Here is a 16,266-nt window from a genome sequence, read left to right on the forward strand (position 1 = left end):
ACACTGCCCCATATAGTAATGTCCCCCACACTGCCCCATATAGTAATGTCCCCCACACTGCCCCACATAGTAATTTCCCCCACACTGCCCCCATATAGTAATTTCCCCCACACTGCCCCCACACAGTAATTTCCCCCACACTGCCCCCATACAGTAGTTTCTCCCACATAGTAATCCCTCCTATAATAATTTGCTCCCACACAGTATCCCACCATTATATTTTTACATAAAATAATAAATAAAATAAAAAGCTAAACACTCACCTATGTCCAGGGACGTGATGACAGACGCGCACACTTCACTATGCTGCGTCCCCTGAGAGCCCCCCCCCCCCCCCCGGCTCGCCACTGCCTTAGACTTTTCCTGCCACTCATCAGCGCGGGGCGCACTATGAACAGCACAGGCAGCGCACTGAATGTAGGCAGGCCGAGGCCATTATAGCTAAGTGATAAAGTACATGGAGGATACACTATACTGGACTGTAGCATTCAGGTTAAAATGCTACGTTGGCACTTTGTGATAAACGAGGCTACTTTCACACTAGCGTTTTTGCTGGATCTGGCAGGGTTCAGCAAAAACGGATCCGGTTGTACTATCTTTAACATTTTTCTTAACCCAGCTAAAACGGATCCGTCATTAACTGCATTGAAAGTCAATGGGGGACGGATCTGGATGATATACAACATGTTGCGGTTTGCTCTCCGGTTTGGGAACACAACTAAACGGAACAAAATGCATTTTGGAGAATTCCGTTCACTTCAGTTTTGTCCCCATTTACGATGAATGGGGACAAAACTGAAGCGTTTTTTCCGGTATTGAGCCCCTATGACGGAACTCAATACCGGAGAACTTTAGCGCTAGTGTATAAGTCGCCTAAGTGGGTTTTGGGTTGCAGTTTGGGCACTCAGTCTGTAAAAGGATCTCCATCACTGCCCTAGTAGAACAGTTCTGTCCTTGTCCGTAATGTATTTTTTTGTGCAACGACCATGCGAACACAGAATGCACACATTCCCGTTTTTTCTGTGGCCCCCTTGAAGCGCATGATTTCACATATGGGCTGCAAAAAAAAAAAAAAAAGTGGTACGGACATGGAGAATAAAAAACACGTTCATGTGCATGAGCCCTAAGAGGACTGTGGAGAAAAGACAGTTAAGAGGAGCAGCCATTTGGTTTGCATGGACACCGTGGATTCGGTCACGGGGCCTCCCTCTACAAACTGCTGCTAGTGTGGAAACAATGAAGTCCTCCTGAGTACACCTGCAGTGCTGCCCTCTAGCGCCTACCACACGAACACCACACGCTACCATCTGAGGATGACACGTGACGCTTCCCAGAAGACTGCGTTTAACCATAAAACTCCCGGTGATAACAACGTGACCACGCGTACACTGGCTGTGGACACTCCCATCTGGCTTCACCTTCCTAAGGGGCGTGGCCTTCGGGTTACACATTGGAAATAGTTGTTTTGCGGGAATGTTGCTCTGGGTCATGTGATGTGGGATAGCCAATCAGTGATCGGCAAACGGTGAACCGCAGCGAGCGGACTGTGAAGGAAGTTGGTGCTGGACTGGGAAGCGAGTCCCGGAGAACCGGAGCCATGACCCGTGAGTATATGAGGGGCATGAAGACGGTCATGTGACCACATGGGCGCAGAAGGTGCGGCTGCGAGAATGGGTTGTGGGCGCAGAGCCTATAGGCCGGAGGCTGCGGCCTGCGTGCCACGTCGCCAAGGCCTGGATGCCCGGGGGCGGCTGGGAGGGTGCTCCGAGTCCCGTTACTGCATGGGAGGAGATGCTGGGTCTCTGTAGTGTCCCCCCGGGCCGCTGCCTCATAGGGTGGCGGCGGCTTCCTCTGGATTTCTTATGTAGTGAGTGGAGCCAAGACAAAGTGCACCTCAACCTACTAAAGGGGTCTTCCTACCTTAGACATTGATGGCAGGGCTTAAAGGGGTATACCCATCTCCAACAATGGGAGCATGTCGCTAGGATGTGCCCCACTGTCGGATAGGTTCGGGTCTCATCGCTGGGACCTACGCCAGAAATGGAGCCCTGAAAGTGGTGGAGGACGCATGCGCAGCTGCCCTCCATTCATCTCTAGGGGCCGCCGAAAACAGACAAGTGCGCCTATTTCTATCAGCCCCATAGAAATCAATGGGAGCGGTGGCTGTGCAAGTGCGGTGCGTTCCCATTCACTACTCTGGGGAGAGCGCTTAGTGGTGGCCGGACCCTGGAAAACCCAAGGTCCTCTGCCCACCACCTACCCCGCTCTGATATAGGTGCGGGTCTCAGCAGTGGGCCCCGCACCTATCAGACAATGGGGGTATATCCTAGCGATATTGTGCTGTTCCCCTCTTTTAAACAGTATCTTTATTGTATATGTCCCACGTAGAGGAGCGTAAAAAAATGATAATTAAGTCTCACAAGTGCCCAGGGGCGGCGTTATGGCCCCAAGTGCCTAGACCCCTCACCAATGTGCCCGCCTAACCACTCCCCCTGTGCCCAGGCCCCTCCTCTGCCACTGAGATCTAGCGCCTGTGCTGTCCACTGCTGAACTGGGAGGGCAGGGCAGGCTAGAGGACTTCAAGAGGGGCCTTTGTGAGACCTAATTAGCATATGGTTATCAACTTATTTTTTTAATTTTTTTTTAGCTTCTTTACGTGGGACATATACAATAAAGGTACTGAGGGGGAACGGAACGATAATGTGATAAGAGTGGGCTAGAACGTTAAAGTAGGTGATAGGCTCCCTTTAAAGGGGGTGTCCACTCCTTTTTATGTTGATGGCCTATCCTGAGGGTAGGCCATCACTATCTGATCAGTGGAGTAGTTCTGTTCGTTGCGTAGGGGATGGAAGTGACTACTAAGTATTCACGTCAGTCGGAGCAGCAGTGGACAGAGCGGTGTAGTCCCAGAACCACTGCGGTACAGCTGGTCAGCGGGGTGACGGACCTCGGCTGATCAGATATATAAAAGGACAGGAAGACCCCTTTAAATAGGTTTACCATTCTCTGGTCCCCTGACGTATACTGCTGAGGTCAGTGATCGGCTGTGTAAGCCCTGCAGTGCGCCAGAGGAATATGTTTAAGGGTCCATTCACACGCCCGTAGTGCATTGCGGATCTGTAATACACCCGGTTGGCACCCCCATAGAAATGCATATTCTTGTCCGCAATTGCGGACAAGAATGGGACATTTCTATTTTTATTCCAGAGCCGCAGACCGGAAGATTGGCTGCGTGCTCCGGAAATGCGGATGCAGACAGCACACTGTGGGCTCTCCGCATTGATTCCGTCCCCATAGAGAATGAATAGGTCCGCACCCGTTCTGCAATTTGCGGAACGGATGCGGACCCATTTTTAGACATGTGGGCACGCCCCCAACCCTCCTAATGAGTCAGCAACATCCAGGTGGAGAATGGAGCGGTGGCTGTGCTGGCGTGCAGATCTCTCCAGTCACTTCTATGGGAGATGTGCAGGGCTAAAACCTAATGTTTTTCCCCATCTTGCGTGCTGAGTTATTTATGGTGCCCAATATGTAAATCAACCCCCAAACTGCCAAAGGGGCGGCCACCAGACCTCGGAGCACACGGTGTAGTCAAGCAAGGAGCTCTGACGCGGTCCAGCCAGCAAGGCCATAATTAGAGGGACTGCTGCAGGTGTTATGCTGGAGTCCTCTACTGCATAACGGAAACCGGACGGATCCATTTTGCAGGCCATAGACTTCTATTATGACAAAATGAATAACTGAATGCCTCTAAAGGCATTCAGTCATGGAATTGCGTTATGGTCCGTGGTAATGGAATCCATGACGTAATTCAGATTATACCACAACCCGAACCGAAAACGAATTTCAAAATATGAAATTCGCTCATCCCTAATTCTGACCCCTATAACTTTTTTTGTAGTTATGTGTACGGAGCTGTGTGAGGGCAAATTTTTTGCTGGGTGATCTGTACTTTTCATTGATACCTTTTTTTTGTGGGAGGTGACCAAAAAAACTGCGAATTGGCCATTTTGACTTTTTTTTTTAATTTTTTTTTCCATTCCACCGTTTGCCATATGGGATATTTTAATAGTACGGGTGTTTTCGCACGCGGTGATGCCCATGATGTGTATTTTTTATTGTTTACCTATTTTTATTTACATTTTGGGGAAAGGGGGGTGATTTGGCAGAGGCTCCATAGGAACTAATGTTTGGCAGCTTCTGTTCATTCAGGAGGACAGAAACTGCCTCACTGGAGCACACCTGGAAGCGCACGTTTCTTACACCCTCCCCCCCCCCCCTCCCCCCTCCCCCCTCCTCGGATGCTGTTGTCACATTTGACCACGTGAAGGGTTAAAAGCCTGCAATTGGAGTTACTGCTGATCGTGTACACCCACTCCCTCTCAAGCGGACGCCATCTTTAATGTCCTGGCCAGCGCTATATATGTACAGCGCTGGCCGGGAAGGGGTTAAGGATACTGTTAGTTTATAATTTAAAAATTCAGATGCAAAATATTGAGGGGGGGAATAAACCAATGGAAGATAGGAGCGGCTGATCTTCTATGGAGTCAGAGGATTATACAAATAAAATCCAACAAGCCCAATCATTCTTGATGACATCTACTGTTGGAGGCCCCCCTCATCACATGCTCATATCCAGGTGTTACCACCACCCTGCAGTCCAGCATCGGTGGGCATGCTCTTACACTATAGGAACAAGTGTCACCCTTCGCACACTCCCGAGGGCGGTGCCATTTCTTATATTGTGTAAGCACGACCACCACTGCTGCTGGATTACAGGGTCGTCGTAACCATGGAAACAAGCAGTGTACAATGTGATGGAAAAATGAATCTGTCCATATTGCTTGCTTTGCATCCCAATGCATTAGTGCCGCATATTACCTTTTTCTTCATGATAAATGCCATTTGCTGCAGAGAGAGATCCCCTTTAAGGTCTGTTGTTGGGGGCACATCTATCATTTGAAAGCCTGTTCTCATGGATCCATCATGTGAAGAAGTAATACGTTCTGCTTCTGCAGGTGGAAACCAGCGTGAACTTGCCCGAGCAAAGAACATGAAAAAAACCCAAGACAAGGGGAAAAAGCAAGATGACGGATTGTCAGCAGCTGCACGAAAGGAGAGGTAATGTGTGTATGTGAAAAGTGAGGATTCAGTGTCTCCAGATGAGTCTGGCTGTAATATCTGATTTCACGGCCAAAAGAGAAGGTGTAGGCGTTCCCAATTAAAAGGGGTCACTGCCAGGCGGAAACCCTTTGTGTTTCCGCCTGGCAGTGATCCCTGGATGTAATATCCGCTCCAGGAATCGCGCCCAAGTGAAAAGTGTTCTTTATTCGTGCAAACTGGAAGCCCACTTTGCTTTCCGCCACAGATTCTTACCGCTGAAGAAGGTCTCATGTGTCCGAAACGTCTGCTGTAGTTATATATCAACTACTGTGTGGGACATTGCCTGAAACTTTTCATGAGGAAGGCATACTTTTCACTTGAGCATATCTTATGGAGCGCCGTGGATACTTCTATATGGGTACTGGCTAGAACAGACCCTCCACTTGCCAGGGTCAATTTCCTATAACCTGTTAGACCATTTAGGCTGGATACTCAGGCAGTGGCCGCAGGGTGGTAGTGTGTTCCACGCTGCAAGACCACAGCAGATTGCCCAGGTAAGGTACATAGAAAACATTCTTCACCTGTACCGGTCAAGAAGCCATGGCAAACGCTGCATTTTTTGCTATGTGGCACACTACTGCCCCGTGGCACAGTCTTAAAGGGTCGTGATTTTTAAGAAAACATTTGATATGTAATAGAAATATAACAAAAGTTTTGATCTGTGGGGGTCTGAGCGCTGAGACTCCACCGATTCCTCAAATGAGGAGAGAGAAGCACTCTCATATCACACTCTCTCTTCACTGCAGAAGAAAGGATTGAGACGGGCTGACAGACTTTCTATTGAAATAAAACAGATTATGACCAGCGTCTTCTTTGCGCAAGTTTTATATTCCCGGGCAACGTTTCGGCTGAACACTAGCCTTTCTCAAGCCATAATAAAGGTCACAGTGTGACCTTATAACCTATATACAAGTATTTTATTGGTGATAAATGGTACAACCCCTTGTGGAGGAGGTATATAACAGACTAAAACCAATTAGCTGTGTCTATATAAATGAACATTTTATCCTCCCCATACATGTAGCCCCTTCTTACATCTTCTCCCAGGCGTCATCCATATACATGTAAAATGCAGCATGGCCGCCGTATGTCTCCGCAGCGTGATCAACAATCCACTGCGCATGTCCTTATCCTACATATCGCACGTTTTATTCACTGGACTGCGCATGTCACATCGCGTCTCTCTTCACACAACTTTATTGATAGGGACAACAGGGTACATTAACCTCCGTTCTTATTCTCCACCACCATATACACTCTTCTCTTTATAGGTGTCAAATACCGACTTCCTATTGAGTCTGTCTCTCTTCCTCTCATGCATTGAAGAGAGAGCGCCATTTGCAAGCCCTTATCTCTCCTCGTTGTACCGTTGTACCGATCGGTGGTAGTCTCAGCAATCAGACCCGCGCCACTCAAAACTTGATTTGTCTCTCAAACATATCAAGTTTTCTCAAAAGTCAGTGAGCCCTGTAAGATACTGACATAGACAATTCAGAAAATGAGTGCCTCTATTGAGTAGGGTACCTCAAAGGGGTTGTCCCACCATCACAACAAGAAGAGGGGTCCCATCTCCTGTTTAAATGAAGCATCAGTCACAGTGCACCGCTGCCCATGCTTAGGATGGACTGGCAGTGTGAATGCATGGCCGTCACTCCATTTAAATAAGGGACTCGGGGGGGGGGGGGGGGGTATATAGAGGGAGGGTATATAGTGTGTATAGAGGGAGGGTATATAGAGTACAGTGGGGCAAAAAAGTATTTAGTCAGCCACCAATTGTGCAAGTTCTCCCACTTAAAAAGATGAGGTCTGTAATTTTTATCATAGGTATACCTCAACTATGAGAGACAGAATGGTGGGAAAGAATACAGGAAATCACATTGTAGGATTTCTAATGAGTTGGGCCTCATGCACACGACCGTTCCGTTTTTTGCAGTCCGCAAAAAACGGAAGTCGTACGTGTGTCTTCCGCAATTTGCAGAATGGAATGGGCGGCCCATTGTAGACATGACTATTCTTGTCCGCGAAACGGACAAGAATAAGACATGCTATATTTTTTTTTGCAGGGCTTCGGAACGGAGCAATCGATGCAGACAGCACACGGATTGCTGTCCGCATCTTTTGTGGCCCCATTGAAGTAAAATAAGTATTTGGTCACCTACAAACAAGCAAGATTTCTGGCTCTCGCAGACCTGTAACTTCTTCTTTAACCACCTCAGCCCCCCTAGCTGAAACCCCCTTAATGACCAGACCACTTTTTACACTTCTGCACTACACTACTTTCACAGTTTATTGCTCGGTCATGCAACTTACCACCCAAATGAATTTTACCTCCTTTTCTTCTCACTAATAGAGTTTTCATTTGGTGGTATTTCATTGCTGCTGACATTTTTACTTTTTTTGTTAATCGAAATTTTTGCAAAAAAATGACATTTTTCACTTTCAGTTGTAAATTTCTTTTAAAAAAAAACAATCTATATATACATTTTTCGCTAAATTTATTGTTCTACATGTCTTTGATAAAAAAAAATGTTTGGGTAAAAGTTATAGCGTTTACAAACTATGGTACAAAAATGTGAATTTCCGCTTTTTGAAGCAGCTCTGACTTTCTGAGCACCTGTCATGTTTCCTGAGGTTCTACAATGCCCAGACAGTAGAAAAACCCCACAAATAACCCCATTTCGGAAAGTAGACACCCTAAGGTATTCGCTGATGGACATAGTGAGTTCATAGAACGTTTTATTTTTTGTCACAAGTTAGCGGAAAATGATGAATTTTTTTTTTCCTTACAAAGTCTCATATTCCACTAACTTGTGACAAAAAATAAAAACTTCCATGAACTCACTATGCCCATCATGAAATACCTTGGGGTGTCTTCTTTCCAAAATGGGGTCACTTGTGGGGTAGTTATACTGCCCTGGCATTTTAGGGGCCCAAATGCGTGAGAAGTAGTTTGAAATCAAAATCTGTAAAAAATGCCCTGTGAAATCCGAAAGGTGCTCTTTGGAATGTGGGCCCCTTTGCCCACCTAGGCTGCAAAAAAGTGTCACACATCTGGTATCGCCGTACTCAGGAGAAGTTGGGGAATGTGTTTTGGGGTGTCATTTTACATATACCCATGCTGGGTGAGAGAAATATCTCGGCAAAAGACAACTTTTCCCTTTTTTTTTTTTTTTTAATACAAAGTTGCCATTTGACCAAGATATTTCTCTCACCCAGCATGGGTATATGTAAAATGACACCCCAAAACACATTCCCCAACTTCTCCTGAGTACGGCGATACCACATGTGTGACACTTTTTTGCAGCCTAGATGCGCAAAGGGGCCCAAATTCCTTTTAGGAGGGCATTTTTAGACATTTGGATCCCAGACTTCTTCTCACGCTTTTAGGGCCCCTAAAAAGCCAGGGCAGTATACCCCAAGGTATTCAATGTGGGGCATGGCGAGTTCATAGAATTATTATTATTTTTTTGGCACAAGTTAGCGGAAATTGATATTTTTTTTTTTTTTTTTTTTTTTTTCTCAGTCTCCCTTTCCGCTAACTTGGGACAAAAATTAAAATCTTTCATGGACTCAATATGCCCCTCACGGAATACCTTGGGGTGTCTTCTTTCCGAAATGGGGTCACATGTGGGGTATTTATACTGCCCTGGCATTTTAGGGGCCCAAATGCGTGAGAAGAAGTCTGGAATATAAATGTCTAATAATATCTATTTCCGCTAACTTGTGCCAAAAAAATGTCTGAATGGAGCCTTAGAGGGGGGTGATCAATGACAGGGGAATGATCAAAGACAGGGGGGTGATCAGGGAGTCTATATGGGGTGATCACCCCCCTGTCAGGCTCCATTCAGACGTCCGTATGTGTTTTGCGGATCCGATCCATGGATGCGTGGATCCGTAAAACACATACGGACATCTGAATGGAGCCTTACAGGGGGGTGATCAATGACAGGGGGGGTGATCAGGGGGTCTATATGGGGTGATCAGGGGTTCATAAGTGACATGGGGGGGGGGGGGGTGTAGTGTAGTGGTGGTTGGTGCTACTTTACAGAGCTACCTGTGTCCTCTGGTGGTCGATCCAAGCAATAGGGACCACCAGAGGACCAGGTAGCAGGTATATTAGACGCTGTTATCAAAACAGCGTCTAATATACCTGTTAGGGGTTAAAAAAATCGAATCTACAGCCTGCCAGCGAACGATCGCCGCTGGCAGGCTGTAGATCTAGTCTCTTACTGGCCGATCCTGTGAACGCGCGTGCCTGTGTGCGCGCGTTCACAGGAAATCTCGCCTCTCGCGAGATGACGCACGGATGCGTCCAGGAGGAATGAATCGACCTGCCTCCAGGACGCATCTGTGCGTTATGCAGTCCTGGAGCGGTTAAGAGGCTCCTCTGTCCTCCACTTGTTACCTGTATTAATGGCACCTGTTTGAACTTGTTATCAGTATAAAAGACACCTGTCCACAACCTCAAACAGAAGACTGAATCTGCAATAGGCAAGCAGCTTGGTGTAAGAAATCAACTGTGGGAGCAATTATTAGAAAATGGAAGACATACAAGACCACTGATAATCTCCCTCGATCTGGGGCTCCATGCAAGATCTCACCCCGTGGGGTCAAAATGATCACAAGAACGGTGAGCAAAAATCCCAGAACCACATGGGGGGCACCTAGTGAATGACCTGCAGAGAGCTGGGACCAAACTAACAAGGGCTACCATCGGTAACACACTACGCCGCCAGGGACTCAAATCCTGCAGTGCCAGACGTGTCCCCCTGCTTAAGCCAGTACATGTCCGGAGCCGTCTGAAGTTTGCTAGGGAGCATTTGTGTGATCCAGAAGAGGATTGTGAGAATGTCAGATGAAACCAAAGTAAAACTTTTTGGTAAAAACTCAACTCTTTGTGTTTGGAGGAGAAAGAATGCCGAGTTGCATCCAAATAACACCATAACTACTGTGAAGCATGGGGGTGGAAACATCTTGCTTTGGGGCAGTTTTTCTGCAAAGGTACCAGGACGACTGATCCGTGTAAAGGAAAGAATGAATGGGGCAATGTAACGTGAGATTTTGAATGAAAACCTCCTTCCATCAGCAAAGGCATTGAAGATGAAACGTGGCTGGGTCTTTTTAGCATGACTATAATCTCAAACACACCGCCCGGGCAACGAAGGAGTGGCTTCGTAAGAAGCATTTCAAGGTCCTGGAGTAGCCTAGCCAGCTCCAGATCTCAACCCCATAGAAAACCTTTGGAGGGAGTTGAAAGTCTGTGTTGTCCAGCGACAGATCTGCATGGAGGAATGGGCCAAAATACCAGCAACAATGTGTGAAGACTTACAGAAAACGTTTGACCTCTGTCATTGCCAACAAAGGGTATATAACAAAGTATTGAGATTACCGTATTTTTCGTCGTATAAGACGCACTTTTTTCCCCCCAAAAGTGGGGGGAAAATAGCAGTGCGTCTTATACGGCGAATGTAGCTGATTTTGCCCAGTTTTCAATGATACACCCGCCGCGATGCCGCGCGGCGGGTGTATCAGCTGTGAGGGAGGAGGGGCTGGGGGCGGCATCTGCATTAATAATGACAGCGGGGCCCGTGCAGTGACTGTTCTACTACACGGGCCCCGCTCACTGTATAATCATATCTCTCTAATAGTGTGTATTACCGTACTTAAAACTAGCAGCGCTCGCCGTTCGGAGCAGAGAGGAGGCAGGAGGCAGGCCAGGAGGACGGGCACTTGCAGCGTGAGTCATACGTCACGCGCCTGCACCGCCCACTTATGAATGAAGCAGGCGGCGCAGGCGCGTGATGTATGACTCACGTTGCAAGCGCCCGTCCTCCCGGCCTGCCTCCTGCCTCCTCTCTGCTCCGAACGGCGAGCGCTGCTAGTTTTAAGTACGGTAATACACAGCGCTCATTAGCGCTCATTATGCGATTACATGCATAGAACAATTAACTATTAGAGAGATATGATTATACAGTAAGCGGGGCCCGTGTAGTAGAATAGTCACTGCACGGGCCCCGCTGTCATTATTAAAGCAGATGCGACCCCCATTCACTACAGGGACACTTATGGAGGGGATCTGTGGATGACAGCATAAGATCCCCCATAAGTGTCGCCCACAGATCCCCCATAAGTGTCGCCCACAGATCCCCCATAAGTGTCGCCCACAGATCCCCCATAAAGTGTCAGCCCAACAAGATCCCCCATAAGTGTCACCCACAGATCCCCCATAAGTGTCCCCCACAGATCCCCCATAAGTGTCACCCACAGATCCCCCATAAGTGTCACCCACAGATCCCCCCATAAGTGTCCCCACAGATCCCCCATAAGTGTCACGCCACAGATCCCCCATAAGTGTCCCCACAGATCCCCCATAAGTGTCAGCCCACAGATCCCCATAAGTGTCACCCACAGATCCCCCATAAGTGTCACCCACAGATCCCCCATAAGTGTCCCCACAGATCCCCCATAAGTGTCACCCACAGATCCCCCATAAGTGTCACCCACAGATCCCCCATAAGTGTCACCCACAGATCCCCCATAAGTGGTCACCCACAGATCCCCCATAAGTGTCCCCACAGATCCCCCATAAGTGTCACCACAGATCCCCCATAAGTGTCGCCCACAGATCCCCCATAGTGTCACCCACAGATCCCCCATAAGTGTCGACCCACAGATCCCCCATAAGTGTCACCCACAGATCCCCCATAAGTGTCACCCACAGATCCCCCATAAGTGTCGACCCACAGATCCCCCATAAGTGTCACCCACAGATCCCCCATAAGTGTCGCCCCACAGATCCCCCATAAGTGTCACCCACAGATCCCCCATAAGTGTCGACCCACAGATCCCCCATAAGTGTCACCCACAGATCCCCCATAAGTGTCACCCACAGATCCCCCATAAGTGTCACCCACAGATCCCCATAAGTGTCAGCCCACAGATCCCCCATAAGTGTCACCCACAGATCCCCCATAAGTGTCGCCCACAGATCCCCCATAAGTGTCGCCCACAGATCCCCCATAAGTGTCGCCCACAGATCCCCCATAAGTGTCGCCCACAGATCCCCATAAGTGTCACCCACAGATCCCCCATAAGTGTCGCCCACAGATCCCCCATAAGTGTCAGCCCACAGATCCCCCATAAGTGTCGACCCACAGATCCCCCATAAGTGTCGCCCACAGATCCCCCATAAGTGTCGCCCACAGATCCCCCATAAGTGTCGCCCACAGATCCCCCATAAGTGTCGCCCACAGATCCCCCATAAGTGTCGCCCACAGATCCCCATAAGTGTCAGCCCACAGATCCCCCATAAGTGTCAGCCCACAGATCCCCCATAAGTGTCGCCCACAGATCCCCCATAAGTGTCGCCCACAGATCCCCCATAAGTGTCGCCCACAGATCCCCCATAAGTGTCGCCCACAGATCCCCCATAAGTGTCGCCCACAGATCCCCCATAAGTGTCGCCCACAGATCCCCCATAAGTGTCGCCCACAGATCCCCCATAAGTGTCGCCCACAGATCCCCCATAAGTGTCGCCCACAGATCCCCCATAAGTGTCGCCCACAGATCCCCCATAAGTGTCGCCCACAGATCCCCCATAAGTGTCGCCCACAGATCCCCCATAAGTGTCGCCCACAGATCCCCCATAAGTGTCGCCCACAGATCCCCCATAAGTGTCAGCCCACAGATCCCCCATAAGTGTCAGCCCACAGATCCCCCATAAGTGTCGCCCACAGATCCCCCATAAGTGTCGCCCACAGATCCCCCATAAGTGTCCCCCATAAGTGTCACCCACAGATCCCCCATAAGTGTCACCCACAGATCCCCCATAAGTGTCACCCACAGATCCCCCATAAGTGTCACCCACAGATCCCCCATAAGTGTCACCCACAGATCCCCCATAAGTGTCACCCACAGATCCCCCATAAGTGTCACCCACAGATCCCCCATAAGTGTCACCCACAGATCCCCCATAAGTGTCACCCACAGATCCCCCATAAGTGTCACCCACAGATCCCCCATAAGTGTCACCCACAGATCCCCCATAAGTGTCACCCACAGATCCCCCATAAGTGTCACCCACAGATCCCCCATAAGTGTCACCCACAGATCCCCCATAAGTGTCACCCACAGATCCCCCATAAGTGTCACCCACAGATCCCCCATAAGTGTCACCCACAGATCCCCCATAAGTGTCACCCACAGATCCCCCATAAGTGTCACCCACAGATCCCCCATAAGTGTCACCCACAGATCCCCCCATAAGTGTCACCCACAGATCCCCCATAAGTGTCACCCACAGATCCCCATAAGTGTCCCCCATAAGTGTCACCCACAGATCCCCCATAAGTGTCACCCACAGATCCCCCATAAGTGTCACCCACAGATCCCCCATAAGTGTCACCCACAGATCCCCCATAAGTGTCACCCACAGATCCCCCATAAGTGTCACCCACAGATCCCCCATAAGTGTCACCCACAGATCCCCCATAAGTGTCACCCACAGATCCCCATAAGTGTCACCCACAGATCCCCCATAAGTGTCACCCACAGATCCCCCATAAGTGTCACCCACAGATCCCCCATAAGTGTCGCCCACAGATCCCCCATAAGTGTCACCCACAGATCCCCCATAAGTGTCACCCACAGATCCCCCATAAGTGTCACCCACAGATCCCCCATAAGTTCAAAACCCACCAAAAGTGCACCTTTTGGTTCAAAATATTTTTTTTCTTATTTTCCTCCTCAAAAACCTAGGTGCGTCTTATAGGCCGGTGCGTCTTATACGGCGAAAAATACGGTAACTTTTTTTAGTGACCAAATACTTATTTTCCACCATAATTTGCAAATAGATTCTTTAAAAATCAGACAATGTGATTTTCTGGATTTTTTTATTTATTTTTTCTTCTCATTACGTCTCTCATAGTTGAGGTATACCTATGATGAAAATTACAGGCCTCGCTCATCTTTTTAAGTGGGAGAACTTGCACTATTGGTGGCTGACTAAATACCTTTTTGCCCCACTGCATATAGAGGGAGGGCTGGAGGAGGGTATATAGCGTGTATAGTTGGAGGAATGGAGGAGGGTGTATATAGTAGGGGTGGGCGATATAAATTTGTGCATATCGCCGGACGGCGATATCGCCACGGAGCGGTAGTGAAGATCGGTTACCATGGCAGCCAGGAGCCACGCTACTGAAGTCCTGGCTGCCATGGTATGTTAGTGAGCAGCATTATACTCACGTGCGTTGTGGCTGCCGGGCGCTCCTTTTCTTTCTAAAAGAAAGCAAATTAATTTGATTAGTCACACAGCCCTACCCCCAGCAATCGGACACCTTATCCCACTTCCTGACCACTTTAAGGACAACCCTTAATTCTGTACATAAACACAGTTCTTTCAGTCATGGTTTTTCACTTTTTTTTAATTTATTTAGAGATGCTCAGATAATGCAAGAGAAGCAGAAAAAGGCATCCGAGAAAAAAGACGAGCCAAAATAGCATTGGAGAATTGCATGTGGTGGATGAAAACGACGAGACGATACATAGCCCAATCCCTGAACAAGAACATTTGGCCAACGGCTTTGTTTGCCCCAATGCAGAGTTTTTTCCACTGTGCATCATTTCCAGCCTTTTCCTTCTGTCATAAATTAGTAGCATAGATGCTGCCTTGTGTACATATATTATATATATATATACCACTTTATCCCAACCTTGCACAAAGTTCTGCCCATAATTTTTTTAATCTCCTGGCTTTCTCTGCATGCTGATCTAGCATTGGTTAAGTAAGCTCTAGAAAATGTGTTCTGATGGAAATCAAAGATGAACAAGCACTTCACCATGATTTGAAGTAAATTGTCATTTTGTATTCACAGTGGACCCAGTCAAATATTTAATAAAGTGACTTCTTTTCCGTGGATGATGTCTTGTGGTTATTTTTTAAACCAATCGGACTAAATGAACATTTCTTTGAGGCAGTAAATCTGATTGTCACAGATACAAATATATCTACCATTAGTAACACTGACCAGCACCCCAGTCATAGTCCAAGGAGCACCATCATGTCTGCATTCTCTAGGGAACGTTGGCCAGATTTATAGCAACTGCCAGGTTGTATTGTTGCCATGTAACCCCCAGTCTATCTCCAGCTTGCAGCCAAGGGCATCTAGAATTTTTATCACTACTAGACGAGATAGACGAGGCAGCAAATCATAATGAGGTGGTTATTATGGGGGACTTCAACTACCCAGATATAGACTGGGAAACTGAAAGCTGTACATTTCATAAAGGAAACAGGTTCTTGGCAATAACCAAAGACAATAACCTTTCCCAACTGGTTCAGGACCCGACTAGAGGGACGGCCATACTGGACTTAGTATGAACCAATAGACCGGACAGAACAACAGATGTGCAGGTCGGGGGACACCTGGGAAATGGGGACCATAAAGTAATAACCTTCTAATTATCCTTCAAACGAGCATTTCTACAGGGAGGAACAAAAATACCAAAGTTCAAAAAAGCTAAATTTAGCCAACTAAGGCTACTTTCACACTTGCGTTCGGAGCGGATCCATCTGGTGTCTGCACAGACAGATCCGTTCCTATAATGCAAACGATGGGATCCGTTCAGAATGGATCCGTCTGCATTATCTTTCAGAAAAAATTCTAAGTCTGAAAGTTAGTCAGACGGAACCGTCCAGACTTTGAATTGAAAGTCAATGGGGGACGTATCCGTTTGAAATTGCACCATATTGTGTCAACTTCAAACTGATCCGTCCCCATTGACTTACATTGTAAGTCTGGACGGATCAGTTTAGCTCCGCACGGCCAGACGGACACCCGAACGCTGCAAGCTGCGTTTAGGTGTCCGCCTGCTGAGCGGAACGGAGGTCAAACGCTGCCAGACTGAGGCATTCTGAGCGGATCCGCATCCACTCAGAAATGCATTGGGGCAGTACGGATGCGTTCGGGGCTGCTTGTGAGAGCCTTCAAACGGAACTCGCAAGCGGAACCCCGAACGCAAGTGTGAAAGTAGCCTTAGAGAGGCCATAGGCGTAACTAACTAGGACAAAGTCCTCAAAAATAAAACCAGCCACAAAATGGGATA

The 16,266-nt window shown here is 48.0% G+C and overlaps 1 protein-coding gene across 1 annotated transcript; it reads left to right on the forward strand.

Annotated features, from left to right (window-relative positions):
* Positions 1 to 1,450: 1,450 nt before the first annotated feature.
* SERF2 (small EDRK-rich factor 2) lies at positions 1,451 to 15,077 on the forward strand. Its single transcript, XM_044283213.1, has 3 exons — positions 1,451 to 1,604; positions 5,019 to 5,121; positions 14,598 to 15,077. Exons 1-3 carry the CDS (start codon positions 1,598 to 1,600, stop codon positions 14,659 to 14,661), a joined length of 174 nt encoding a protein of 57 aa, XP_044139148.1. The 5' UTR covers positions 1,451 to 1,597; the 3' UTR covers positions 14,662 to 15,077.
* Positions 15,078 to 16,266: the final 1,189 nt, after the last annotated feature.

This window comes from Bufo gargarizans, chromosome 2, assembly GCF_014858855.1.
Source record: "Bufo gargarizans isolate SCDJY-AF-19 chromosome 2, ASM1485885v1, whole genome shotgun sequence".
Lineage (NCBI taxonomy): Eukaryota > Metazoa > Chordata > Amphibia > Anura > Bufonidae > Bufo > Bufo gargarizans.